This window comes from Bipolaris oryzae, assembly GCF_000523455.1.
Source record: "Bipolaris oryzae ATCC 44560 unplaced genomic scaffold scaffold_115, whole genome shotgun sequence".
Taxonomy (NCBI): Eukaryota; Fungi; Ascomycota; class Dothideomycetes; order Pleosporales; family Pleosporaceae; genus Bipolaris; species Bipolaris oryzae.
The window spans coordinates 64038-92015 of NW_006911391.1; the positions used below are offsets into that span (position 1 = coordinate 64038).

A 27978-nucleotide genomic window follows, 5' to 3' on the forward strand; every position below is an offset into this window, starting at 1 on the left:
GTATTAACAGTGAATCAGCATTAGCAATATGTTGTCAAAATTGATATGATCAGTAAGAAGTTTCAATAAACAGACAGCGCCTAATCAGCAGCACCGGCTTGATGTGAAAGAACTAACACTACAAGTGGTCGAGTTTCCCATCGAATGGCCCACGTAACCTGGTGGTAGCCCCAATGGTCACCACCTAGACGGATCTCATGTCCCTGAATGCTAATACGTATGTCGAATGGCCGCGACATCGGACATTTCCAGCACGTTTGAAAACGACGCATACGCACCTAACGCACGATCAGGCCCAATTGCCAAGCTCACTTGCTCAATGAACTTTTTTTTCAACTCTTCCTCGGTAAGTGGATTCTGAATACTTCCCTTGGCATGCTCGATGTGCTTTTGTAGTATTGTACCGTCCTTGAAGGTCAAAGTGACGTATGCTTCGGACCGGGATACGCCTTCATCTTCGGTTGCAGTGACTTTATTGCGTCCACTTATTACGGTTGGGTCTTTGACGACGCCATCGGTGAACTGAGTAGGTCTCGCTTCTCCGTACACCAGACCCACTGCGGCAGCGTGGTAGATGCTGAATTTGCCCTCAAGTCCAGTCCGTGGCTCTTTCTTTCCGGTCAGGATGAGAACTTCGGGGTTGACACGAAGTTGTACGGTATCGATGTCTTCGATTGAACGACTCCGCAATAGTGTCTCATTGCGGAGGTAGATGGCAGCATCAATGGTCGGATGCATGACGATTCCACAAGGATAAGGTTTAAAGGTGTTCTTCTCGATTTCCCATATCTTTCCCAGCTGATCAAAATACGCTGTTGCATTTTCCCGCGTGCTGACAACATGAAGCCATCCATATTTGGCTTCGAGGGCTTCGAGAGAAGAAGTGTAGCCATTCTTTGCGAGCAGCGCAGCTAGAATACCGCCTTGTGCAGCGCGGCCAATATGGAAAGATTTAGTGTCCGATCCGAAATACACTTGCATCCCCACCACTTGGGTAGCAGCAATTCCGATAGCGTGTTGCATATGCGTAGTGTTCAACCGGAGAAGTTTGCTTACACCGACGGCTGCGCCAATGGATCCTGTTGTGGAAGTAATGTGCCATCCCACATCGTAGTGCTCGGGCGAGACAGATAATCCCAATTTGCATTCCGCCTCTATGCCTGCCACAAATGCAGTAATGAACTCATGGCCAGTGATAGGTCCATGTGCTTCAGCTACTGCTAAGAGCGCGCTTGCAACGGGCCCGGCAGGATGGATGATAGTTTCAAGATGCGTATCGTCGTAATCATCAACATGGCTGGTGATGCCGTTTATCAGAGCTGCAGTTTGAGCATCCCCAAGAGCTTGTGAGGTAGAATCGTTTGCGCCCAGAATCGAAGACGTTGGCGGCCCTGAGAACGCAGAGAGTGTGACGTTGAGTGCAATCTGCGGTGCAGCCTGGAAAGGAAAGCCGCCGATTGCGCATCCAGCCCAGTTGAAGAAGGATTTGTTAGCAGCTGCAAGCACACTGCTAGTGAGGCTGCTATATGTCAGATTGGTAGCCCAGGATGCAAGTTGTAGTGTAGCCATGATGGATATCGAGGTAACGAGGCAATGCCACTGCTATACGGAGGCTTATAAATATCCGTACTGTGTCTTTTTCCGTGGCAATGACGAATATCTCTCCACTGCAGATATTGAGAGCCGACATGGGCAGAGCCTTGTGATACGAGGCTGACGCTGAATCGTGATTTGATCTCGATCAAGCATTGATTCGCAAAGAAACGAAAAAAAAAACTTACATTGGAATGTTTGGCTAGTATGGATAGGATACAGGCGGCGCTTGTCGATCACCAAAGAGTCGTCAATAAGATGGCGGGGTTGATATTAGCTTCGGATTTTTTTCCGACTTGCAATGGGTGATGTGGTAATCTAGCAGAGTCAAAAAGAAACTGTCAGAATCCCGCACGATCGGTCTTCGAGTTCAAATCTCGAGAAGAAGAAAAAGGATGATTGAAGAAATAATTTACATGATATTCCTAAAGAAATTCCGTCTTACAAACTGAAAACGAGGCAGTGGAATTTGGCGTGCCACTTGATGGAGATGATCCCGCAGAATTCGGGGTACTGCCTGATCTGCATGATGAAGAAGAATCCGAACCGCTCTTAAACGGGCAAGGGCTAGGGTTCAGTAACTCGGCTTCAAGCCTGTCTGCCACTTTCCAGCTATCCCAGGGTCCTTCTCTTCTTCGGGAACCACGCATGAGAGCGAGAATGCGCTGAGCCAAGGCAGGGTCTTCGCAGGACAAGCCAACGAAATACAGGGCAGGGATGGTGTCACTGTCCAGTGTGAATATAGGTCGATCCAGCCATGAAGTCTCGATGCTGTATAAGAGCTCTGCCATATCAACCAGCTCGCGTTGAAGCCTCGCCAGTTCCTCGGCTTCGTTATCGGCTCTGATGGGCATGATGACTTCCCATACAGCGCGGCGAAGCATTAGGGTCAGTGTCTCTCTTTGTATCTCTATCGGGACATCTGTATTGTCGATCTGAGATGCTACGAGAAGATTGAACTTGGTCTTCCATCGCTCGAACGGCTCGATGAGTTCATTCATATTGTCGGGCATGTAGTAGTCTTTGTCAGGTATTCCATCTGATTCGTTATCGGGACACTCGATGTAGGTCATTCTAACATCTAGGTCCCACATGGCGTCTTTGGCTTCTGCGAGGCTGGCAAATGGTTGTACACTGTCATCAAGTTCCACCATAGGCGCCACATATGGCAACATATTCGGGACGTCGAAGTCGTCGTCGAGGTAAGATACGTCGACGCAAAAGTGAAGCAAGACGGTTGCAATCTCCTGTATTAGTTGTCGGAAATTGGGTGGGACGGTAGACAAGTCGAAGGTTTCGAGGAGGCGAGCGCCGGCTTGCATATGACGGAGTCCTTCGTCGGTGCGGCCGAAGATATTCTCCAGACAGACGAATAGTAGGCAGCAAGTGAGGATCTTGAGTTGCGAATCCCAAAGTGATGAACTGTTGCCGTCGTTGAGCGTTACGAGTTGTCCAATGGCATTGTTGTAATACTGCGTTGCGACACACTCAAAATGGGTCATGGATGCGTCAGTGTCTCCTGGGCAAGGTGTCGAGAGCCTTTGTAGGTAGACGTAGTGGGCTGCGCCGAGCGCAATAACCGCATTTCGCACAGCGGGCTCGGCATGGCACATGGGGAGTACCCTCTGGGACCAGAAGTCTTTGGGGTTGGCGAGACGGACAAAGTCGACCATGGTAATGGAGCGAAAGTGGTGGAAAAACATGCGGTCGTACACACCACCGTCGATGTCGAGGTTCAGTCTATTACCTGGAATTAAAAAACGTGGCTGTGAATGCTTAACGACGGTTTGGACCATTTCGGGAGTGGCCTGGATGGTTCTCTTCTTTGCCTTTGCAGACGCAACTTTTTGCAAAGGCGATTTCTTCTTCTCGGCTGGTATAGGTGCATATCCATCACACTTGACTTGACTGTCTCTACATCGGCGGCAGGTTGGTTTTTCTTCGTCGCATTTTTTCCTGCGAATTCTAGGGGTGAAGAAGGGTCTTGTCAGCATGACTTTAACCTGATAGGTGGAGTAATGCACGATACTCCACTCTTCTCGTATTTGCCCGAAGAGCGGCGGCCATGTGGCGAGGTAGGTGAAGGTATCTTCACGAACACATGAAGAGTGTAGGCCTTTCTCTAGATGACACTGGAGCACACTTACTTGCTGTCACAAAGCGTTAACAAAAATTTCATAGCAGTGGCTTTCAAGGTATCGTCGAAGATGAGCAGCAGCCGTCGCAAAGTTCGCCCTGCGAGCTATTTTACGATGTCTTGTGCAGATGGCTGGCGAATGGGTAATGGGGTCAGGATGGCAGAGATGATAAGAGGCAAACCACCAGCAACCATTCTTTATCTCGAATCTTGAAGTAACTTACCATGTAATACATCCTGTGCGGACTTTTGGTGAGAATGCGCGCACTCGAGGAGCCTTGGATCGGACTGGTAAACCCAAGAGGCTATCATTGGTTGTCGCGTATAGCGGACGGGTCAGATTGTCGATGTACATCGTGGAAGCTCGGCGGTTGTGAGAGTCTTGACTAAGACGGTGCAGGTCATGTAGGAGCCACGATCATAAGAATCCTCGAGAGTCGTAGGGTGTCTCCAGGAAAACGTGGAAGGGGGGGCGCAGTTCCGTTATGGGCCGGCAAGTCGGCCTGATGCGGCGGTATTTTGGCGGCTGTGGTTGGCCAGCGCGTATAGACAGAGTGCATTCACTCCAAGCCGGGTAAGTCAGCCAATCGGGACACTCGTCCTATTTTAAGCTTCCGCACGTTGCCACAACAAGAGTCGCAAAGCAGCGTCAGCTCGGCCTTAAGCGAGTCGTCGTTTACCAAATCGAGTAGATTGGATATGGCCGAATGCGGCTTAGCGCACTGCCATCAACTATACGCTGGGCGCTGGGCGGCGACTTGTGTGTATACGCTGCGAGGGTGACGACCTGTCTACGTATGCGATGAGTGAGAAATGAACCAAGAGCGAAGCAGCTGAGTTGGCGTAGTAGTGTACGAGGAGGGAGCGGGAATATAAAGAAGTATGTGCATAGTACTTGGACGCAGTACTTAGCATTGAAACCACCACTTTCAGCCACCAGTACATACACACGGAACAAGTCAAAACATAAAGCTTGTTTGAGCTTACTTAGGTAAGATGCGTCTCGAAGCGCTGCTTGCTCTGTCAAGTTTCTGTAAGCACCCAGACCTCTGACCGCACTGTTTCACACGTGATATGCATCATGCTAAGATGGTCTAGCCCTTGCGCCCTTTGCCCTTGCGAGAGTGCTTCCACGTGATGATTCATGCGACGACGCATCTGCATCTGCATCTGCATTTGCACCACCAGCCACTAGTCTCAAAGCCGATATCCGAGCTGACACTGACCGCGACGGCCTCATCGACCTCATAGGCACCAACGACTCCAACGCCAAAGCCACGTGGACTGCCGACTCGGGCGCCATCTTCCTCCCCAACATAGGGGACACGGATAAGCGTTGCTCCAACGCCCTTCTCAAGGGCTCTGCCGTAGGCAATGACAAGCTCGACCGTTGTAATGACGCCTCTGACAACATACTACGCTCCGAGCAGTTCCTTGCTCCACTCCTTACAGTCCCTATGCCCGGCCTCCCTGATGGTGCTTCTGGCCGCGTCTATATAAAGGACCAAGTCCAGCGCAGCAATGTTAGAATCTTCTACCAGCCAAGCTGCAATAGTACTTGGATATACGTTGACGGCAATACTACCTTTAGCGCAGCCGCACTCCGCAAGGGTCTTGTCCTTGGCATTGACGGCCGGGATGTACGTCGTCCCAGTGGTTGGGATGGCCGCGCCCTTGTGACTTTCGATGTCCAGAGTTCTAGTAATGGCACATCGTCCGATAGTGTCATGCTGCGCGTTGCCCCCGTTCTTACCCACTCACACCTCGACCCTGTGCAGCAGCTCATTGGTGTCAAAGGCAATGAAACTAGCACTCCATATCTCAACCGTTTCAACCAGCAACTCAAGGCCGCCGTCAACGATACTGGCCTAGAAGACGACGACGACTTTTACTTCTTCTCCGGGAGCGATGACATCTGGGCTCAGGACTTCATGGTACCGGGGTTCGCTTCTATGCCTGGTCCTGATGGTCCCATCAGCTTGCGCATCATGATCAGAAGTCCGCAGGACGAGCGTGTTGCCGGTCGACAGTTGTTCGAATACTACCGAGACACTAGCATCGGCGCCGTCCAGCAGCTTGGCGGATCACGTGACGAAATCAATTCCGGCGGTAATATCGAGACTATTCCTCCATACGAACTTATTAATGGTACTTCCTGGCCAGCTGGACGTTTAATCCTCGGTAATCATGACAAACAGAGTCACGCTTTGCTACCGTTTTTCCGGGCCCAGGAAACCCAAGATCCTCTTCTTCTCGATACTGACTGGCTACTCGTCGGCCATGTTAGCGAGTTCATTCAATTCGTGCCCTTCGATTCAGAGCGTGGTTGGGTTATTATGGTTAGTGATCCTAAGGTGGGTGTTAATATGCTCCAGCAGATCAAAGCTAGTGGACAGGGCTCACAACGTGTTTTTTCTCGTAACGACACGGTTTCACCGAGTCCCTGTAACAACTTTGCTTGCCAGCCTATCCCTGTGGAGTCTACCACCATCAATCAAATACTCGCCAACCAGGACTTCATCTCCGTGCAGGAACAATGCGCCAAGCGCATTGAGGCTAACTTGCAAATTCTCAAGCAAGCGACCGGCGTCACCGACGACGAGATTATTCGCCTTCCCGCCCTATTCAAGCGCGCTAGCTTGAGCCTCTCTAACACTACCTCCATCGCTAACGGAACTGATGCACTCAAAGTTGGCGCCTTGATCCCTGGCGTCATCGATGGCCTCGTCTTGACTGGCTTCGACACATACGTCGCGCCCAACCCATGGGGTCCCCTCGTCAACGGCACAGATGTTTTTGCCCAGACGATCACATCGCTCTATAACAGTGTCGGCCTGGACGTCGTTTTCATTGATGACTGGAACACATACCACAAGTACGGTGGAGAGATCTACCGTGGAATCAACTCTGTCCGAGACATGGACGTAGAGTGGTATGGAGGAGATATCGATGGCGACGATGACTTTGATGATGACCTTGATGATGACTGCGCATACGGTAATTATACGATCAACGGAGTCGGTGGCTACAATGCAACTGACGCCGACGGTCCCGACGATGCCAGCGATGCCGATAACGGAGACAGAGACGACGGAGATGACGGAGATGATGGAGACGGAGACAACGCCAATGATGGATATGGGCCAGGGAACGGAAACTTCACTCTCTCTTAGAATAGATATAACAACGTGTCACGATAGGTGTCCTTCATGTCAGATCGACGAATAACGATAGCCCCCTCGTTTTTATAGCTTATTTCCATTCAATCACTAGACGAAATTTCAATCAATACATATCACTTTATATTTCTTAAATTCAAATACCTAGTATCTTGTCCCTTCATCATAATAACTTCTCTCTCAAGTTCTTGATGTGTACATATATCCTTGAACATATTCGTAGAGTTACATTCTCCTTTGCGACAAAGAAGGAAAAAAAAAACATCTTGCGCCATTTAACTCGCAGATATTGCACGAGTGTAGTTAGTATCGAGCCACGAGTCTTACTATGGTGGATACGACTGCCTTTTTCCTTTTCCCTGCACCATTCAATAGGTAGCTAGATGAACGAGAACCCAAGGCCAAAGAGAACAGCTAGGTGGACTGAAAAGATTATCAATGGCAAGATTGATCTGGTGCACATGAAGCCCTCGCCTTATGCTCAGATCTAGACGATAGCTTCTGCCCAAGGGTCACAAGTAACCCTGTATACCGGCACAAGATTAGGGATTACGAGTACGAGGCTGGTCGACTAACTGATCCCCCTTGGTTCCCTTTGCCAACATGATTTCGAGGGATGAAAAGAGTCCAATGTATCGCTACTGAAAGACGCACCTTCTTCCCAAAGATCAGAAATCTATGAATATTCGCTTTTTTTCCATACCATACTTTCTTCGAAATTTCTTTGTACTCGTTGATTCGAGTACAAATTGACGCTCCATATGTTTATGTGAGTGTTGAATAGCGAGATAACACAAGAAAAAATGGTACGTTCATGTCACGCTAAAGATGATCATACTACACACGATATGATCTTTCGGGGTAGTAGTAGCTCCTATTGGCGGAACTACAAATACTCGGTATGTAGGGGGATACCATGTGCGCATCGCAGGCTTAACGCAATGAAGCTTTGTTGCCGTGGGATTGTTTGATGGACTATTGCATTAGACTCAACATACATGTCACGGTAGATACAAAGATCGTCCATGTTTGTACTCGAACTGCTTCTTTCATTCATTCGATATCATACGTATAATTGGAGTTGTACATGTTGGAATATTCTATTATTTTTTCGAGAAAGATTGTCTGATACGCTACACACTAAACGGATACCCTCAACTCTATGTAGTACCCGCGTAATAACGAACACAAAAAACACTATCGTTTTATTCGTTGCCGCATTTCAAACTCATTATTTACGCTTCTCCTCGGACATGCTACTACTCTTCTCTCGCTTACGCGACAGCGAAAACGCTAGAAGGAGTAATGTCAAATTCCAGAGTAGGGCTAACAAACTGGTTGTACACAGTCGGAGCAGAACCAGAGAAGTTGTACGAGGGGCGTCTATACCAAAAAAAAGGCACACACACACGTTAGTTACTGCTCATTTTCTCCCGTATAACCGAGTAGTAGTAGATATGGAGGACGGAAAAAAACAAAAAAAAAACTTACCCAGTCGGCTCATACCCATTCCACACAAAACTAACCAGAATCTCATTTGGCGTCGGATCATCGCCCACCTGCTCACTCAGCTTCGCCGCAACCGTATTGTTTGCCTCTGACAAAAACTCGCCAGGCGCAACCTCCAGCAGCGTGCACTCTTCATACCAGTTGCCTTTGCGGTACCACCCGTTCTCGTAGCCGTTGCAGTAGTACTTGCCGCCGCCAATGGCGGCGCGCACGCTGGGGATCGTCACGTTGAAGTTGTAGTAGCAGCCGCGGCGTTGGCATCCGGCTTCCCAGCCGCTGACGTGCCAGGTCCAGTTTGCGGGGATATCGATGCCACGAGACGTCAGCGCGGGAGTGACGGGTGTGGCTAGGGCACCTGCGGCGAGGGTGAGGAGCGTGGTGAATGAGACCATTGTTGATGATGATGATGTGAGATTAGGAGCGGGTTGGTTGTTGTCGGATATTAACTACGATTAAGGATATTTGATACTTGGTTGCGAATGCGACGTGGTGTTGGGAGGTCCAAGTAATTACGTGGGCAGTCGTCTTACTTTATATATTACACTCTTCTGTGCAATGACCACCGGGAAGCGGAACCAGTTCGGAGGTGGCAAGACTCGGACATGACAACTTTCCCAAACTATTCTTAGCAAAAGATCACCATGTGCCTACTGCATCAAGTACTTGTCTTGGACTAGCGATTCCATTGGTGGATTGTGGATACAATATGTATTGAATGGGCCAAATCCGGCCAACTTACTGTACAATGCCAATGGGTCCCCACTTTTTGCCAGGTCCCATGAGCACTATACGATTATTGAAAAAGGTCAAAAATGGTGTGAAATCTAATCATCATATCTACATGGTTACATATCTACGAGGTTCTATAGTGTGGGAATATGGAGACAAGAGAGAAGATCGGCGAGACTAGAAGTTTCCTTGATCCGCTTCCATCGGGTAGACACGTCTGACGACCGATTTCCGTTCCATCCCGTATCCCTTAGAGAAATGGATCGAGCTCACTTGCTTTGGGGAATAGGGTACTGCTGCCAGATAGTAGGGTAGACGTCAAACTCCTCATCGACTGCGACAAACGCGTTGTAACTCCAGTCCGTGGTGATTGCGGTGAAGTTGTATGGGTTCCTAAAATCCACTCGTATTAGCAAAGGCATGTAGTAAAAAAAAAAAGAGATAAACAAGGATAGAAGGAAATGTTGTGGCTAAACTTACGTCTGATCGGCTGCGGAACCTGGTTTCAAGAAGCTAACATAAAGTTGCTTGGGAGGCTCGGAGTTGACCCTCCTACCCAACTTGGCGGCAGCAGTAGCGGCATTGGCATCTCCAACTACGCTGCAGCCTTCAAATGAGTTTTCATTGCCAAATTCGCCATTCTCAGTGCCGCTGCAGTAGTACTTGCCGCCTTGTGGGTAGGCCTCGGATGCCGGAACTGAGAGGTTGAAGTGGTAGAAGCAGCCGCTGCGCACACAGCCGGCTTCGAAGCTTTCAATGTGCCAGGCCCAAGGGTTGGGGTAACCTGCGGGTAGAATCTGGTTTGGCGGTGCCTGCGTGTTGGCAGGGGCAGGTGCAGCGAGGGCGCCGGCAGCGAGGGTAAGGATGGTGGTGAAAGAGACCATGATGTCTGAGAGGGAGAGATTCGGATATCTAGCGGTTGGATATTAGGACTATCAACGTGAGTTGCGAATGTGAGGCTTGTTGGATGGTGATCTTGGATATGCGCGGCACAAAACTTGTTTATATACACTCTCAACTTTCCTCTCTTGCACAGTCCCCATGTAGTGGAGCCGCCTCGATGACGGCCGCCAGTTGAACAGGAATCCCCGTTTCTGGGACTTGGAACGATCCGACCCTCCGAAAACAGCTACCGCACACGATGCAACGGTTCTGGGATCTGCGGGTATTGGAATCCGTTCAATTCCCGTTTGGAAACTCTCCAGTCGAAGGTGGTAATGTCGACCGAGGATCCCATACGTTGGTGGTGAAGTTGGCTGTCAAGACCCTGTCAAGGACGTCATTTGAACGATTAGGGGTGGCGCAAATACGAGGCTGGGCGCTTGGGCCGATGAGCGGTGGAGGAAATGCGGCATCTCGGAGAAATTTACACTTTGGGCCCGGCACTATCTGCTGCTGCTTGGGCTCTTTGCTTCTATTTTTAATCCTCTCATGGCATGTCAGATGAGCGATGCTACGTGTGTTGAGCGATATACTTCCATGATGCTACCGAAATCTCCTAGCTACGAAACAACAACTAGTGTATACAGAATACAGAAACAAAGGCGAGCATTCTACCTGGAACGGCCCTTTGCGAATATGGAAAAAAAAAGCCATGAATAAAACAAAGTACCTGCGCCAATTTCCCAAACGGTCCAGTCCATCTTCGTTGGTGCTACATCTATGGGCACATCATTGTATACTTACACGCGACACATCTCCCGTCCGCCATACCGCCGATATCCTCGTAACCTGTATTGCTTATGTCCTTATCGAGGTGGTCTATCAATCCCAGCATACCTTCAAAGCTACGACATGTTAGCAAAATGATCAATCAAGTCTAGTTACGGCGAATAAATCCATCCACTTACCACATGGAAACGGAAAATACATGTCCTGGTTTTCCGTCAAATAAGCATGATACTGGTACTTTTCTTCCACGCCCTCTGGCTCCATGCGCTTGGCAACCTTGTGAATCTTGCCCTGCGGTCCCAGCGCAGGTCGCAAGTTCTTCAGCCTAGCTACCTCCTTGACCATGGTTGTAAGCGTTACACGTGTCATGGGGAGACCCAGGCACTGGTGCGGACCGTGACCAAGGTGAATATACGAATCCAGAGGACGCGTAAGGTCAACTGCATCCGGGTTGGTGAAAACAGCCGGGTCATGCGAGGCAGCACGTAGATTGACAAAAACAGTATCGCCAGGTTTGAGGTTGGTTGTTTTGCCATCTTCAGTGAGCGAAACGTCCTTCGCTACGGCACGAACGATGCCCGTTTCGCCGTTCAGCCGACCGCCTTCCATTGTGTAATGCATCAGCGTCTTGAAGGCTTCCTCGCTGTCGTCCAATGCGAGCTTCTGGATTGCAGGCCAGTGCTCCTTGCCCTCGCCGATCAGGTAGTATTCCAAAGTTTGGGCCAAGAGCTGGCCTTGGTTTGCTACCATGCCACCTGCAGTACCTAGTATATGGCCCCAAACGAGCTGCTTGGGATCCATGCCGCTTTCAAGGAGGCGTTTGATCATGTGCTTCCCATAGTTCTTGAGCGCGCTTTCTTGGGGCCAGATGGCTTGCACAATGCTGGACAAAATTCCGCTCCTTGCAATTGCTTTGACATTTGCCTCCACGATATTGCCGAGGAGTTGAGTTGCTTTGCGCGCCTTGACGTGCAGGGGGAACGAGGACGCGGGATCTGCGTCAAAGAAGATGAGAGCAAAGACAGAAGCCATGATAAGGTAAAGTTCAGCTTCCGTGAAGATGCCGCTGGGCTTCTCTTCCGTCTTGAGAGGCAGCATGAGAAGTTCCGAGCAAAAGTGAACGTGAGCTAGGTTTCCAATATCGCGGACGATGTCGACCTGGTTGAAATCGGCAATCTTGGCACTCTTCTTGCTCAGCAGCTCACGGGTCTTGTGTGTGTAGTAATTGCGCACTTCCTTGTCCCATTCGGAGATGTATAGAGCTTTGCTCATCATTTGGCGAGAGGCTGTGTTCTTAGGTCCGTCTCCAGCCAGCATAAAGTCTGCGGACGCAGGGCCCATGATGTATTCCATGGATGTTCCCCAGATCACTTTGAAGGTCTCTTGATCCTTCGTAATCTGAGTAGCTAGCTTGTATTCTTTGAAGAAATGCGGGTGATGCGTCTGTACTGGCTTCGAAAAGTCGTATAGATTGTCTTTCTTCAAATCTTTGAGAGCGACCTTCATAGCTGAAGGGATGGTGAGTGGGTAGTGCACATAGACGCTGTTGTATTTGAAATGTTTGGGGAAGGCGCGCAGGAAGAGCTTATAGAACACGCATCCGTTGTCGATTGCAGTATCGCTATCGGCCTGGCGGTAACCCCAGTTTGTGAGGGTGCGTGGGTTGTAGTCATGTGTGTAGAATCTGTCACCACGAACCAGCGCTACCGCGTCCGATAAAACGGCACGAGACACGGTATATGGGGGGCAAAGACCGGATCCGGGAGCCATGGGCTGTTTGGCGTCTTCCACGACGATGCCTGGGTAGATCTCGACCTTGTCAGGATGATCGTAGAGGTGCTTGAGCTGTTCCTGGGCATACTTGTCGGACGTGATGTCTTCAAAAGTGTTGTGTGGCTCAAGTTTGAAGTATTTCCTGAACTCATTGAGCGAGCCCAGGTTCCAGGCACGTGCCTGTTCAATACCGAGGACCTCAATGGCACGGAATACGGCAGGGACTCTGTTCGGTCCGAAGGAATTGGCACAGTCCTCGATACTAGAGGTCAGAATATCCACCAGACCTTGATCAGGCAATGTTCCGTCCTTGTTGCGCTCAAGGCCAGCAAATTTACGCTTTGCGGGATCGGGGTCGGTCCTCTTGTACACTTCGTTCAAGCGTCCCAAGAACTCGTATTTATTAACAGTTTTGGGGTCACGTCCTTCGCCGAACAGACCATCCCACATTTCTTGCGTCCACTTTTCATCGCGGTCAGAGACGGTGGAGTGCCATCGGTACACGAGATTGAACTCAGCTGAAACCTGGTTTCCGACGCCCATGGGCAAGTCTGGAATTTCGGCGCGCGGGTTCAGTTGCCAGTTGCTGTCTGTGCGGTTGAGGTCCAAGATGGTACGAACATAATCGATGAGAATGATGTTGACGTATAGACCGCAGGTGATCAGGCGACCAGTCTGGAAAAGGTCATTGTCATACTTTTTCCATGCTTCTTCGTACTTTTCCTTTGTCTTCTTGTCCACTTCTACATCGCCGGTGGATTTTGGTGCCTCAGCAGAAGGCTTGGTGAAGCGGCCTTGCTCGTTGATGGCTGCCAGGTTTTCGACAGTGTAGTTATGGAAACGGTTAAACATGATCAGCAGTGCGCCGACACCGGGGGGAAAGAAGAGCAGTCTTGACTCTGAAAAGCAATCAGGCTTGATCTTTCCGTCCTTGTGTGTCCTCATCCTGTCTTGCTCGGTTTGGTTGCTACCGTACAAAGGTGCGAGATCTAGGTATGAAGATGTCATCGAGATGGAATAGTCTGCATGATCAGTGCGGAAACAGTCGTGGATGATGATGGAAGCCAGGTAGAAGAGCATGCTTGATATCCTGTTGGGGTGCAGCTCCGCGTGCTTCCTTGTCATGAGGCTGTCAAAGACGACGCCGGGATCCGGGCGTGCAGGAGTCTGCATAGCAACTGGCTTCACTGTTCTCGCATACGGAGTTCCAGCTTTACCAATTTGAGGGTTCATAAGGCTGTTGTTAGACCCATCTGCAGATCTGTACTGATACTGTGCACCGAGGTATGATTGCGGAGGGTGTTGCAAGTCGTTCCACAACTGTTCGAGGAACTTGTTGGTGACGGCGTCTCTTGTCTTGGAGCCATCAGGCAACGCAGCAGCCGTTCGAATGAGGCCCTCCATGAGATATGTCTTGTCATCGGTATAGCCACCCAACATCTTTTCCTTCTGGATTTCAATTAGTGATTTGATGTCCTGAATTCCGAGATGAGACATGTCTCGGAGGCTACCCTCAATCTTGTTGTAGAGGGTAGCCTTCTCTTCGGGTGCGATTTTGGAGCCATCGCCAGTTTGGTCAGGAACTGGGGCTTTGACGGCTCCAATGAGAGATGCAACAGTGCTGAATGAAGCACCAATGGTGTTGCGTAGGTTGGTGAGTTCGGATGGATCGGCAGGTTTGGGGGGCTCGACGCCTGTGCGGGTGTCGACATGAGCATCCCAAGCCGCTTTGGCCTCTTCTGTGGCGTTGGACATGTTGTACTACGTCTGGTTAGCGACTATAAGAACTGTAACGATGCTGCGTTCTGGCACAAGGAAGCCAGGCGATGTGCTTGTAGAATTGTGGTACAGGTGTCTTTCATGTGCGGATAGTGGGGGCGGCGGAACGCTAAAAAGGAAACAACAAGTAGAAGAATAAGGAAAAGAGCTGCAAAGTGAGGAAACATGTCGGCTACTGAAGGTACATACATACGTGTTATCGATAGTGTCGAGGCCGACAAAGATGGCAACAAGACCAGCCGTCGACTCTCAAATCAGGAAGGCTGACAGTATATGCTATACTAGGTAACTTGCCAAACCAAGCTGGTAGTAAGCATGTAGCTGCGATGGCAGCAAAAGAAAAGCAAGCGTGGGGGGAAGGTACACTCGCAAGCAAAGGGTAAAGGTTCGGAGGGTTAATTGATGATGGGTGCAATGCACTCCGCCCCGTTCCTTCTTATATATATAAAAAAAAGCCATGCGGAGTCGTCCTTGCTGATAGCAGTAGTTGTCCCGCCCGCATGGCTACGGCTGATGGATCTGCTGTGTATGTGTGTGTAGGTGCTCCACTGGCTATCGTTGAAGCGGCGGTCGCCTTCAGCTGCCAACTGTAGGTCAAGGCTGCAAGCTGAACTATCCATGGCGCCCGCGGCCTCTCAGCATCCTGCAGATGATGAAGATGGCCAATGGAGAGGACGGCATTGTGCAGTTCGGCAGATGGATGGGCTTCGAGTGGGCCAGGCTGATACGACCCTGGGGCTGACTTTGACCGCCCCCAATGTGGTGCTGCCCTGCTTGCACGGATGCGGCGTACGGGCCCGGCGAGGCTTTGCCTGCTTGGGAAGTAGCGTGATGGAATGTGCTCCCGTTCACTTAAATCACACTGATTGGTTGAACTGGACGTGCACTGCCCTGCTGACATGGGACGAGAGATATGGAGCACTCACATTGGAAGTCTCTACTGATCATCTCTCATTTCAAACCCCGAAGCAATATCTTCAAGTCCACGAGGTAAGAAAGCAAAGCACAAGAATATGGGGGATTATGGTCATGCTCCCTGCGAGTGAAACGATGTATTCGCTCTGAAATGTTATTCGTACTGCAGATACAAGTAGAGGTATTTGATCTCACATGAACCAACATTAACAAAAGACAAATTTCGTCTTCTGCTCGACCAAAGCTGAACAAGTACAAACAATACATGGGTGACGACAGTAAACCACTCAAGTTATGCATAATGCAGAATCACAGTTGGATGTGGGATCCAAAAAAAACATTCTCTTCTTACCCTGTATTCGGTCAGGCAGCATTGCACAAATCCAGTCTAGGAGGGTCACAGTACATCATGGATGAGAAGTACACACATGAATACGTCATCTACATTCCCCCCGTACACTCGTCTCAAACCACTCTCTGCCGCTACCAACAGCGCCACCACCATCACAAGTCCAAGTATGAGCATAGTAGTACGTACGCACTCAAATGTGCTGCACACATACGATATCACGCCAGTCCACATATGGTAAAGCTTCTTCTCTTCCCCTCCGTCACTAGCCAAGCATCGTTCATCCTCGCACACACAGTCACACACACACACCCACTCACATGCCCGTCCCGCTGCGCCTGCATCTCCCTCTCTCAAACGAGCCATATTCAGCAAACCATGACGCGAGCCCATCCATCCATCCATCCATCCATCAGCCTCGTCTTCCAAAGTTTAAATTGCTCTGTGTGTGCGTGTGTGCGTGCGTGTCTGCCTCGTTTCGCTGGGCAAAAAAGGAAATAGGCAACCAGACTAAGTCTTTTTTCTTTTTCTTTTCTGGGCGACTGACTCCCCCGTATTGCTACGCGTCGAGATGCCTTGTCGCCTGATTTTGCCTCGGCTTGGCCTTTTTTCGCTCGGGCCCGACTGCTCGATTTGGGGGCCCCGCTAGTGAGATTGTATGTACTTGTAATGCTGAAAAGGCAGACGTATACGTATGTATTTCCATAGATGTGTGTGTCGATTTCTAGCAGCTGTCGAGCAAAAGGAAGGCGGGGTTTACTCGGTCGCTCTCATCTGATTGGCGGCGAGGTGGAAAGGTAGCAATCCGTCGAGGGCCGGTTCGCCGGATGCAGCGGCGGGGGTGGGGGCAGCAAGATAGCCACCACAGGCTCAACCACAAAAGCCTTTTCGGCCACAGCGATACTTTACACGCCAATCAAATAGAACTATGAATAAGCCATTCATCAAGGCAAACCGTTACACGAGACAAGCTGCTTTTTGTTGTAAACAGGATCAAGGGGATGGGGTTTCAAGATTGTTCCTCGCTCCATGAGCATGGATCTATCGATTACCCTACCACCACCACATTGGCTATTAAAAAGTGAATAGAGAAGGCCAAACTACCAACATCGTCCATGACAGTATGCATTAGCCTCGGCCATGGGGCTCTGGACACCCAGATGCAAGCAGCCAGTTAAACCCAACAGGACAACAGCCCCCCCCGTATTGTAAGTCCTTCCGCTTGGCTTAGAATCCACCCGCTAAGCAGCCTAATCAACGATACATTCTGCATTTCCACACACAAGCCCGCGAGTACATATGCTGTGTAACCAAGTTTGCAAAAAGTAACGACACTAGCCATGATTGGACCACCGCCTTTGACCATCGGAGGTCGCGTGACACCGGCCATTTACCAGATACCCGGGAGAATGGCATACCTCTTGCGCTTGTACTTGTCGCCAAATTCCTTGCGATACCTCTTCTCCTTCTTCCATGCCCATACACCCATCTGCCCAACAGCAATGACAACGAAGAGCACCGTGGACAGGCTACGATTGATCAGGGCCACACCGAGCCATGCCATCGACTCGAACATGTAGTTGGGACACGTCACCAAGTTGAAGCCCAAGCCCCGAGGAATGCCACGCTCGGTACTGCCTGGGCGACGCAAGTTCTTCAACGTGACGTGTGTACTGTAGTTGCACACTTCGCCAATGGCAAACAAGGCGACGCCTAGGTAGGTAAGGAGAGGATTTGGGCGTCCTGCTGCCGGGCTGTTTGGACCATAGCTCCAGTAAGCCAGGTTCAGGCCAGAAAGGAGCCAGTAGTGGCCGCTGTTCTTCACAATGTTCATGGCGGGCATGGTAGCCGACGAGAAGCGGTGCACAAAGAGCGTCTCAAACTCGCGCTTGGCAAAGTGGAAGACACACATGGCCAGGGTGAGTGTCTGGAGCTGGGACGGGGGCGCAGAGGTGCCGTAGATCAGAGGGCGGCCGAAGTAGATGAGCGGATGGATGAGGAGGGGTCCGAGGTATTCGACAATGAAAACAGTTCGCCATGATATCTGTGGCCCTGGAAGACAGTAAGCCCTGAGCATGTTGTGACAAAGTGCGCTGCATACCCAAGTCCTTGACGTCGACGGCGCTCTTGTTCCTCAAGCCGGTGTCGTGCACCTTGACATCCTTGGTGTTTGGTATTGGGGACCCATCGCTGCCCTTTGTGACCCGCAGGCGGTGGATCGAGAAGCGCGAAGCTTTTGCAATTTCCTCAAAGATCTGAGAGGTCGAGGCATCGGCGTTGACAGTAATCGTCTCGGGAAGGTTTTTGATCGGGCGGCCTGGCGAGGGGTTAATCTGGCTGCCATTGGAGAAGCGGGGAACAGCAGACAGACGGAGCGTTGGGCTGCCGCAGGGAATTGTCCTTACCTCGAGGGCGCACAACAATTGTGAGGGGTGATGCGGACATTGTGATGTGCAGAGGCAGGTGTGCGTGTCGAGGGTGGGACTTTTGACTATCTGTTTAGGTTGAGGTGCCTCGGCCCACCGGGGAAGCTAGGCGGACAGGAGCATAGCGAGCAGGCACCGACTACCACACACTCAACCACGAGTCAAGGAAAACCAGCCACTTGGCCAATACAACTAATCACGAAATACTGAATTGACACTCTCGAGTACTGGGGCTCTTCACGAACCGTGTGTTTGTCTTCGCACCTCGCTGTTGCCGATGAGCATGTGATTGCTGACTGACAGTGGGAGAAAAGTAGCGGACAAGACGTCGCATGCGCTGACAGAGAGATCTCGTGCCATTACTTCACCCAGTCACAGTTCATGTCCTGTCTCTCTCTCTTCTTCTCTACTCCCGCAACTGGACCACAATCTGCCATGCAACTTCGGGGCCCATGCAAGCCACCATCTCACCAACCATGCCTTGGATCGAATGAGGATCCCGCAAATCACTATTGTCCCACGATACAAGATCCTATGAGTTGGTCAGCGCCAGCTAGTCAAGGATTGCCCGGCATATGTTGACATACCTGAAGTTCTACCAGTCTGCTACCTGCACGAAACGGCATTGTAGCCAGATCAATTTTTTCTTCGATCTCTTCGGCCGTCATCACCCCTGGCATCTTGAGATCGAAAAGTGACATTCCGTTCATCCATGCGTCTGCGGCCTCGGTAGGCGAGACTAAGGGAAAGTCTGAATAGTCATCTTGTTCTGCAGTGTCGGCGCCGTCCGTCTGCTTTGCCGCAGACGCTTGTTCCTTCTGTCTCCGCCGCTCCCTCGCCAAGGACACATACTTTTTCTTGTCAAGCAGGCTACGCAGTTCACCATCCAACGGGTGCCACTCATACGACTCTGGGTCGAGAACGTGTTGTGGCTTGTAGTCGCCTTTGTACTTCATCTTGGTGCACGTGTGAATGTAGTAGCCCATGTAATAGTACTCGTAGCCGCCCTCAAGCGCGAGCGCGGCTTCACGGAGGGCACTCAATTTGCCAAACTGCCATTCTGCAACGTCGGAATGGTAGAGCATGTACACACCACTGACACAATGGGGAAGCAGGTCCAGCACTCCCATTGCAATCAGTCGGCCATCGAGGCGGTAGCACTGATGGAAGGAGCCCAAAAGCTGTTCTTTGCCATTGACAGTGCGTGAGGTTTGCTGTAGTGGAGAGTCACAGAGAAATCTCCTGAAGCCGGATTGTGATATCTGGCTGGAAGGCTCCTTGTGTACAGTTTGTTGGTAGTTCTTGAACAAGTCGTACTTTTCGGCCGTGAAGACTGCTGGTTCAAGCGTCACCTCGAAGCGATGGGCGGGTTCAGGCGGCTGTTTGACATTTTGCAGTTCTGCCCTGTGCACCTCTCGGACAAGGTCAAACGTGTTCTTTAGCCGAGCCTTTTCTCTGCCCATCATTAGCCTAGGCGCGGGATGGGTCATGTGGAGTGCACCGACTGTTTGGAAAGCGGGTAGAGCCTAGAAGCCTCTTTGATGTACGACTCGCCTAGCACATGGTCGTTCCAATGATTGACCGCTTTCCGCTGGTCTTTGGAGGGCTTGAACGAGTCAACAGGCAGACTTGTGTGGGATCAGCAGTGTTGGGCTTGTGGACATTGGCAATGCTTACCGAATTGTGTAATGGGGGCAGCAGTGCCGCAGGACGTCTGGCTTGTAGAAGAGAGTGCCGGATCTACAAGGGCGGGTCAGCAGCTGTTGTATTTAGGGCATAGTGGTGGACTATCACCTCCTCCAGCCGCGGTCGACCAGCAGCTGGTAGACTTCAACGGTCAAGCGTTTGGAGAGAAAGTAGAAGCTAGCACCTGATTGGCTGTGTTAGTTGGGGGTCGAAGCTCATCCCGGCTTCTCCCGCTCGGTGCTAGGATGGCCCGTGGCCGTGGTTACAGGCGGGGGGGTTTGAGAGGAGGGGTCCATGGGGGGGGGGAAAGCAGAAGTGTGGTCAGGGCGAGTGGAAAGGGTGGATGCACTTGGCGCGCCTATGATGTGTATGTATGGGCTGTAGGCCGGTAGATGGTAGTAGGTGTAGTGTGTAGTAGGGCGAGGGAGATGGGCTGGGCAGGGGGAAAATGACCAACTAAGGGAGCAGAATTGCTTGCAGTGCGGGGGCCCTGCACGTGCAGCTGTGCAACCTTAACGGGACATCAAGTGCAGGCGACGAGTCTTGACACGGGATGGGGTGGGGGAGGGGAGGACGGAGGGAAGGAAGAGAAAGACGCACGAGAATTAGCAGCGTCTTTGCAGTATCCACACTCATCGCTGCTCCGGTAGCCTGTACAGCGGCGGTTAGCGGGTCGTGTGGATGAGAGTGAGGGAGGAGGAGACAGGGAGCGGAGCGGCGGCGCGAGGGCGGGCGAGGCCCAGGAACCAGCCAGACCAGCACGGGGCGGAGGGCAGCAGAGTGGTTGGAGCATGACATACCGGCGGGCGTTGCGCTCGACTGCATGAGGGCAGCATAAGCGTCGTGGTCGGCGGTGGGGGTGGTGCCGGTCGAGGATGATGGGGGCAGTGGCGGCGCAGGGTTGAGGAGAAAAAAAGGGAACAGGGAGAGGGAGAGAGTAAGTGCGTGTATGTATGTATGTATGGGATGTTGTTTGTGTGTGTGCATATGTACGTATGGATGTATGTGCCTATGTCTACCTAGCCTGTATCTAAGTATGCCGGCCAGTAGGTATGTATTGTGATACTAGCACAGCGGCGCTGTCGGTACATGCTACACATACACGAGGCCCGTCTGGCGTCTTCTAGTGGGCGTCGCCCGCAGGCAGCCAAAACGGCGGGCGAGGCACGTACGTCATGGCGGTGCATTTTACTCATCCTGCCTGGCCCCGTCGGCCTGGTGTGCGTATGTGTGTGCGTGCGGTGCAGTGGTGCAGATGTAGTAGTAGTAGTACTACTACTACTACTACACACCCACGTATAGTAGGCCGTGAATGACTGCCACCTGCTTATCCGCCTCTCTGCTCTTCTGCCCCATGCCCCCGTCCGCCCATGCGCCCATCTGTCCTCTTGTGGGTTGGCGACTCCTGCACGCACCAGGGCCGCCCCCGGACCAAGCTCTCGCTGCTCGCTGCTCTCCTGCAGGCCCGGCCTTGGCAACAGCCGTGACGCTTCCGCCAGTCCTTAGTTTCGCACGCAAAAAAGTCCCTGACCCGAACCACCTACTAAAACATCCCCATCCACCATGCCGTCCCTCTCTGCTGCCCGCAGGCTCCTTCACCTTCCTCAGCCCCGTCACCCGCGGGACTGAGCCTCGCTCAGCCCACACAGCCCACAAGACTGCCACTGCCACTCGCCTTCCCACCCCCCCTTTTTTGATCAAGCTTGATCCCCCCCATCTGTTCCCCGTCCTGCCGCCCGCCACGCTCGCTGCTTGCTCGGCTTCATTTCACACCGCCTGGCGATCCTCTGCTCCTCCCACGGCGCTCCTCCAACTCGTCGTGCGCTCCTGTCGCGTCCGACTGAGTCGCATCCACGCCCTGCCACCCACCACTCTCCCTCTCCCTCTCGCCCTCGTCTGCATTGTCCCTCCACCTGTCGCGACATGGCCGCTACCCAACAGCTGTCGATGCAGTCACGCACAGGACGTCTCAACCAGCGTAAGTCTGCTCACGCGACCCCACACGCGCTCGCCCTGCGCACTCCAATCCAAACTTACTAGTCTTTTGCCACTTTCCTTTGTCTGCACCTGGCTGATTAGTCCTAGGCTACGGCTCCCAAGGCGAGCGCCTAGTCGCCGGCGTGGTGCCGCTCTCCGCCGACAAGTACTACGTCCTGTTAATTCAGTCGACCAAACGCAACGGCTGGGTCCTCCCCAAAGGCGGCTGGGAGACGGATGAGGCAACCGCCCAAGACGCTGCCAAACGCGAAGCCTGGGAAGAGGCGGGCATAATATGTAAAATCAACTACGACCTCGGCCTCATCCCCGAGAAGCGCAGGCCCGATCAGCTCACCTCACAGGCCCCCAAGGCCTCGTACCATTTCTTCGAAGCCACGGTCGAGAAGCAGGAAGCCCAATGGCCCGAGCAGCACAAGCGGAATCGGAATTGGTTCAGTTATAGCCAGGCCCGCCAGGCCTTGGCCGAACGCCCGGAACTCCTCGACGCCCTCGACCGGTGTACCATGCACAGAACTTAGATTTGCCCCTCTGCGGCGCCTTCTCTTTGTCCTCTCCATTCATCCCCTTCCTCTAATATTGCATCAACACGGGATATTTCTAAAAGTTTCGGGGGTTTACTATAGACATCTGACACTATCTTGTTTGCTTCTACACATGGCGTTGTGGTAGCTCTTCGTCAGGTAGAATGATGCATTGACCGCTCTCTTGTAGCAAAGAGTTGCCGGGCCACGCCAGGCTCACAATTACGCAATTTGGCATTGCCGGGTACTGCTCTTCTCGGCTTTTCTTGGTGCTGTCTTGATCGTCCACTAAAAACACTATCCAAAGCACTGTTGCATGGTTCGGTAATAGACCACTTTGCCAAGACAGATGACTGGCCTTTGGCACACATTTGCCTTTGTCTCTTTCCTGCACTCAACGCAGTGTCAATACGCCGTTCTTCCCGTCTTGACCGTCTTCAGTATCCCCTCGTCAGCCAGCTTCGAAATCATGTTGTACAAGACGAAATCACAGCCTCTCTTCACTACCATGTTAATCGTGACAGGCACCATCTCTTCATGAAACGTGACATTGCTCTGGTATGGCACCTGTCCAATAGGAACCGTGAAATCCGCACACCCAAAAATCGGACAGATACTTGCTCCCGTGACGGCAGCGCCCTCGGGCCGAACAGCCAGATAGGATGCGTCCGGCGACTCGTTAAGCAAGCGCTCGCGGAACGAAGGCAGCCCTCCCGTACCGATATCATACAGCATGACCGACTCGGAGCATGACTCGGCTGTGCTATACTGGAACTCGTCCTCGTACCACGCCACTGCCTGCCTCTTGGTCTCAAGAGCTGCATCATAGCTCGCTTGGTTTGTCACGCTCTCGTTGAAGCTTATCCATCCGGGCCGTCGTGCAGGATCAATTGGTGGGAAACGACCCTCAAACATGTCTCTCCACGCTGTAATCAAGGGCCTGCCGACAACCAGCCATGAACTCCACGTGTTGATTGTGCCTGTTGCTTGGTTCATGATAGTAAAGTTACTCGCAATCGGATCCCTGGCATTTTGCACAGTAGCAGTGAAGTTTACCTTCTTGACACGCATATCGAACACGCCTGCCATTTCTTCAATAAACTTTGCCAGGATCGGTTCGGCGGCCGAGTTGTTCAGTGGCAGGTAGTCGGTGGGATAGATGATTGTTTTGGGGAATGCGTTCGTGTCCGGCATAACGAGGGGTGAGAGGCCGGTAATGGACGTATCTTGGTACAAATGAGGAGCATACCATGCTTTGGCAAATTTGACCCATTTGTGAGGATCGCGACTGAAGACACCTGCCGTGTCCGTTGCAGCGCCAAGTGGAATAACGCGTTCGAGCGACATGAGACCCTGACTTGGACGTTGACTATTGTGTGCATTTTAGCTTCGATAATAGGGTCAATTCAAATCACCACATTGGGACATAAAAACATACCCATACACGCCAGCCACTGCGGCCGGTCTTCGCATAGAAGACCCTGTATCACTGCCCACAGCATAATCCAACCAGTCATATGCTGCGACCGCACATCCGCCTCCGGACGACGAAGCCGAGCAAGTCAACCATCCATCTCCTCTAGGGTTAAACGGATAATGCTCGTCCTGCCACTCCCAGGGATTTGCCCCAGACGCAAATTGAGCTAGTTTCTGCTTTCCAACCACCACACCCCCTAGGTTAAGAATCTGCTGCACCGAAGGTGCGGTGCCATTAGCTACGGGTGTAATGACTGTCCACGCATGGCTGCCCGCACTTGTTTGCAGCCCTTTGATATCGTAGAGATCTTTGATGGCTACGCGGGACCCAGCCAGGGGACGAGGGTCGTCCCATGAGTAGATCCTAGAGGGAACACTGTGGAAAGTTCTTAGTAAAAGTTTTTTTGCGTTCAATCACGACACCGCTAAGCATTGGATAACTGACGGTATCAATGGATCTTGGAATTTCGGCGAGAGCATGCCAACAGGGTAGTGTGTGCCTTCACCGTCATTGGCGCCGTATGCCCCGAACAAGAACGTCTTGTACGTATCGGCATATAAGCGATAAACGGTAGCAAAGCTTATCGAGCTCCCGTCAACAGAGGCAAGGTATGGCCCTGCTGGCAGGTCGACAGAAGATTCCAGCGCTACTTTGTTGATCGTTGTGTTTGCAATCACCAAGGGATCCAAGAAGAGCCAGGTGCTGTTGAAGGAGGAAATGTACTCCACGGCAGAGGCGTCAAGGGAAGACTGCACCCGTGACGAAATGTACAGTCCGCCTAGGAAGTCATGGCTAAACACGTCATCGCCTTCAACGTACGTGGAGATGATGGCTTTTAATGTATCTTTAGTGATGAGCGTCGTATTCGTCTTGACCAAGGCAATGGGTATCGAAGTCGATTGACCAGACGTGATTGTAGTACAGCGCGCACTAGCTTTTGGGTGCTTTTTATCTGCTAGGTACGAAACATCTCCGAGAGCAAAGATGGTATGGCCGACAGGATTGCTCAAAACAAAGTTGTACGGGTTCCTCTGGACGATAGGAGCGGTCGCCGCAGAACTCGCTGCAAGCAATGCGATGAGCAGATTGGAGCGGGTCGCCATAGTGCTCGCGAATGTCGGTCAGGTATTTGAACGTCTGCCATTATGCCTTTTATATCCATCCCCGCAGTGATAAAAGTGGGTCGATATAGGCATGGGAGATAACAGCCGTCCGGAGATGGCTCTCTTGCCATTAAGGGTATTGACTGGCAAGCGCTAGTAAGTATCGCCAAAGACCAGCCTTTCCCCTTATAGTCACAATGCATGTCTTGGCAGATGCAGCCCAGCGGTACCGCAATTCCAAGACTATGATGAGAATGGACTGCTATTGCCAGAATACGACCACTTTGAGACATCAAAACGATCTCTCAATTTTTAATCATGTTAAACCCGCCCTATACTACGTGTTTGGCTGCATCTCAGGCAACCGTATCACATGTACCTACGATATTGTACGAGGTCACCCATGATTGCTATGTATGTAGTACAGAGTTTCAACGTGGTGATAGCAACTTGGAAAGGTGCGAAACTTATGCAGGGTTGCCAAAACTCTATTCATATCTACACCATTATAAGCATGTAACCTGGTCCCATATATGGATCACCCGTGATGGTGTTACTAGCTATTGTATTGGTTGATACGAACTTTCTGAAGGAGCATAGATACAATACTTTTATCTCTAAAAATTCTTGCAATAGTCAAACGGGGAAAATCTTTTCCAAGAGGGCTTCTTCGGCACTAAAACGCGAGAAAAAAACTCATTCCTCCGAATCGCTGTGTCGAAAAAAAAATCGGGTTAAATGGTTACTGGAATAGTCTTTATACTTAGGAGCTTGCTTTTGAATCTTGGAGAGGGACATGGGGGTTGTTATATCGAGCTATCTTGTCCACTCTAGTAATGTCATACTTCAGCTATGTTGTTGTAGATGGCCTTGTAGACAGCATAGTTGTTTAATCAAAAGTAATGTGACACCACCTGATATTCGGAGACTACAGTTAACGACAAATGTTTCAGAGTTAGAGGCAGGCCTTTTAGTAGTGTAAGAGCCAAAGAGTGAATGCGCTTTGCGCTTGGTTACATCTAGTGACCCTTTATATAAGCCATCCTACAACCCATGTCAGCATGCTTCAGATTCAGATTCTTACTCTTTATATGCACTCTCACATGTAGTCATTCCTACCATATTCGTACAAACTTGCGGTCTATTCAAAGCCTGTATCCCTGTCAATAGTTTCCTTGCAACATTTTGCGAAGTTCTGGGTTGGGGTAGTCTTGTCAAGAATACACTTCGAATCGGTTAGCTTCATCCTAGATTGAGATATGAATTTGTGTACATCGTGGTCGCTAGCATAACTGACATAACGATGAAAAAGGATAACGTTAAAAGCGGCATGATATGCCCTACTTGAGCCTGCACTGCAGTGATAGGGGCAGGTTCCCGCATATACTGGAGCAAAAGCAGTTTCTACTTCTCTATTTGAACAGAGGGGATTATAAAAATTGCTATCCAGATTAAGTGGACAACTAGCAACTTGTGAATTATTGGTTAGAGCTGATGAAACTGGTTATAAAGCCCCGAAACGGGCATTCCGTCCATTTTCGTCCACTTCCGGCCCCGCCAGTTTAGTCCGTAACGTTGAGAATGATTGGGAACACTGTAATTATAGTCGCTTTCTTAGTAATATACGTACACGGTAGTGTTACAAAGCGTCTTTTTTCTCACATCTAGTGGGCAGAAGTATAAAAATCTCCATTCGTCAATTAAAAGATAGACTTCCTCCTTCCTACAAAATCTTTGTTCACTAAGAAATTTTCTCTAGCACCTGCATATTGAAATGGGCATTATAGCAGTTGCTGGAGGAACTGGCCAGCTTGGCCGCACCATCGTTGAAGAGATCCTCAAACGCGGAGGCCAAGAGGTGATCATTCTCGGTCGAAAGGTAATGCTGCCAATGCGATACTACATTAGTGAAGGCTAACAAACATGGGCAGAACGATGAAGTGAAGGCCAAGGAAATTGGCGCCCGCATAGTCGCTATAGATTACAACAACACCAGTTCCATTGTCACCACACTTGAAGAGAACAAGGTCGAAACCGTGATTGCAGTATTGAACTTGATGGACGGCATTGAACCTGAATTAGCCTTGATCACTGCTGCGGATCAATCAAAAACAACGAAGCGCTATATTCCCAGCTGTTGGGGAGTTAAATACTCGCCTGAGTAGGTCACAGAATCACATGAAGGCTCATATGGGTATCAAATAAACTAACTTTCACTAGACTTGCCTCCATTTCCCCTCTAGGTGCTGGCAAGCTTGCCATCCTGCATGCTGTCGAGGCCACCTCTCTTGAGTCTACATCAGTGATCAATGGCATGTTCATGGATTACTATGCTTCCCCGGATATGAAGACATATATCCAACCTCTCGCTTTGGTTCTCGACATGGCCAATAACGCCGCTGCCATTCCAGGTTCAGGTGACGTGCCCGTGGTTTTTACCTACACTTTTGACATTGGGCGCATGGTTGCTGCTCTGCTAAGTCTACCAAAGTGGAGTAAGGAATACTACATCATCGGCGATAGATTAACATGGAATCAGATTGTCCAGATGGCACAGGTCACAAAAGGTGTCACATTTGACGTGAAACATGATTCGGCAGATACACTGAAGAAGGGACAGGTCACTGAGTTCTCTTCTCACATACCCTTGTATCCATTCTTCCCTAAAGAACAACTGCAGGGTATGCTTTCGTGGTTTGGTATCTTGTATGATAATGGAAACTTTGATCTGAGGCCGACAAAGGAGCAAAGCCTGAATGAGATCTTCCCGGAGATTAGGTTGAAATCAATGGAGGAAACGATTGGATCATGGAAAGGAAAATGAATCCAACAATGTGGTATGAGATTCCTTGACAACAACGTAGATAGCAATGCAAAGCTGTGATCTTTCTAGGGTCTATTTGAATCAATCTGAGTTTCTGTCTGATATACCGGGTTAGGGTTCCGTTAAGAAACTTGAGATAGAAACGGTGTCACATTCGGTGAAACAGGTGCCTAGATGCTACTATAGCGCGAACAGATAATGTCACGGCCGGGACGACCACCAAAAGGGACAAGTTATCAGAACAGTATATGGTACAAGTGTTGTCTATCCCGGTAACGTGCGGGATCAGTAAGCTGGAAAGATCAGTAA

General features: G+C 50.7%; 11 protein-coding genes across 11 annotated transcripts; 3 read left to right on the plus strand and 8 right to left on the minus strand.

Moving 5' to 3' along the window:
* Nucleotides 1–210: 210 nt before the first annotated feature.
* COCMIDRAFT_38737 (uncharacterized protein) lies at nucleotides 211–1569 on the minus strand (the record flags this gene model as incomplete). The annotated part of the gene is made up of 1 exon (XM_007691975.1): nucleotides 211–1569. The coding sequence occupies one exon, from the start codon at nucleotides 1567–1569 to the stop codon at nucleotides 211–213; it is 1359 nt and encodes a 452-aa protein (XP_007690165.1).
* Nucleotides 1570–2018: 449 nt separating this feature from the next.
* On the minus strand, nucleotides 2019–3587 carry COCMIDRAFT_38738 (uncharacterized protein; the record flags this gene model as incomplete). Its single annotated transcript, XM_007691976.1, has 1 exon — nucleotides 2019–3587. The coding sequence occupies one exon, from the start codon at nucleotides 3585–3587 to the stop codon at nucleotides 2019–2021; it is 1569 nt and encodes a 522-aa protein (XP_007690166.1).
* Nucleotides 3588–4726: 1139 nt separating this feature from the next.
* On the plus strand, nucleotides 4727–6958 carry COCMIDRAFT_38739 (uncharacterized protein; the record flags this gene model as incomplete). Its single annotated transcript, XM_007691977.1, has 3 exons — nucleotides 4727–4763; nucleotides 4919–6662; nucleotides 6931–6958. The coding sequence occupies 3 exons, from the start codon at nucleotides 4727–4729 to the stop codon at nucleotides 6956–6958; spliced, it is 1809 nt and encodes a 602-aa protein (XP_007690167.1).
* Nucleotides 6959–8183: 1225 nt separating this feature from the next.
* COCMIDRAFT_28218 (uncharacterized protein) lies at nucleotides 8184–8810 on the minus strand (the record flags this gene model as incomplete). The annotated part of the gene is made up of 2 exons (XM_007691971.1): nucleotides 8184–8292; nucleotides 8401–8810. The coding sequence occupies 2 exons, from the start codon at nucleotides 8808–8810 to the stop codon at nucleotides 8184–8186; spliced, it is 519 nt and encodes a 172-aa protein (XP_007690161.1).
* Nucleotides 8811–9416: 606 nt separating this feature from the next.
* Nucleotides 9417–10031, minus strand: COCMIDRAFT_7247 (uncharacterized protein; the record flags this gene model as incomplete). The annotated part of the gene is made up of 2 exons (XM_007691963.1): nucleotides 9417–9540; nucleotides 9628–10031. 2 exons carry the CDS (start codon nucleotides 10029–10031, stop codon nucleotides 9417–9419), a joined length of 528 nt encoding a protein of 175 aa, XP_007690153.1.
* Nucleotides 10032–10911: 880 nt separating this feature from the next.
* On the minus strand, nucleotides 10912–14346 carry COCMIDRAFT_101164 (uncharacterized protein; the record flags this gene model as incomplete). Its single annotated transcript, XM_007691990.1, has 2 exons — nucleotides 10912–10934; nucleotides 10998–14346. 2 exons carry the CDS (start codon nucleotides 14344–14346, stop codon nucleotides 10912–10914), a joined length of 3372 nt encoding a protein of 1123 aa, XP_007690180.1.
* Nucleotides 14347–17024: 2678 nt separating this feature from the next.
* On the minus strand, nucleotides 17025–18079 carry COCMIDRAFT_101215 (uncharacterized protein; the record flags this gene model as incomplete). Its single annotated transcript, XM_007691991.1, has 3 exons — nucleotides 17025–17686; nucleotides 17736–17951; nucleotides 18040–18079. 3 exons carry the CDS (start codon nucleotides 18077–18079, stop codon nucleotides 17025–17027), a joined length of 918 nt encoding a protein of 305 aa, XP_007690181.1.
* A 387-nt stretch (nucleotides 18080–18466) lies between these two features.
* COCMIDRAFT_7250 (uncharacterized protein) lies at nucleotides 18467–20571 on the minus strand (the record flags this gene model as incomplete). Its single annotated transcript, XM_007691964.1, has 6 exons — nucleotides 18467–18592; nucleotides 18648–19515; nucleotides 19566–19688; nucleotides 19738–19800; nucleotides 19855–19930; nucleotides 20547–20571. 6 exons carry the CDS (start codon nucleotides 20569–20571, stop codon nucleotides 18467–18469), a joined length of 1281 nt encoding a protein of 426 aa, XP_007690154.1.
* Nucleotides 20572–21669: 1098 nt separating this feature from the next.
* COCMIDRAFT_101174 (uncharacterized protein) lies at nucleotides 21670–22262 on the plus strand (the record flags this gene model as incomplete). Its single annotated transcript, XM_007691992.1, has 2 exons — nucleotides 21670–21724; nucleotides 21832–22262. The coding sequence occupies 2 exons, from the start codon at nucleotides 21670–21672 to the stop codon at nucleotides 22260–22262; spliced, it is 486 nt and encodes a 161-aa protein (XP_007690182.1).
* A 408-nt stretch (nucleotides 22263–22670) lies between these two features.
* On the minus strand, nucleotides 22671–24845 carry COCMIDRAFT_101179 (uncharacterized protein; the record flags this gene model as incomplete). Its single annotated transcript, XM_007691993.1, has 3 exons — nucleotides 22671–23634; nucleotides 23704–24117; nucleotides 24187–24845. The coding sequence occupies 3 exons, from the start codon at nucleotides 24843–24845 to the stop codon at nucleotides 22671–22673; spliced, it is 2037 nt and encodes a 678-aa protein (XP_007690183.1).
* A 1774-nt stretch (nucleotides 24846–26619) lies between these two features.
* On the plus strand, nucleotides 26620–27669 carry COCMIDRAFT_101166 (uncharacterized protein; the record flags this gene model as incomplete). The annotated part of the gene is made up of 3 exons (XM_007691994.1): nucleotides 26620–26724; nucleotides 26777–27006; nucleotides 27066–27669. The coding sequence occupies 3 exons, from the start codon at nucleotides 26620–26622 to the stop codon at nucleotides 27667–27669; spliced, it is 939 nt and encodes a 312-aa protein (XP_007690184.1).
* Nucleotides 27670–27978: the final 309 nt, after the last annotated feature.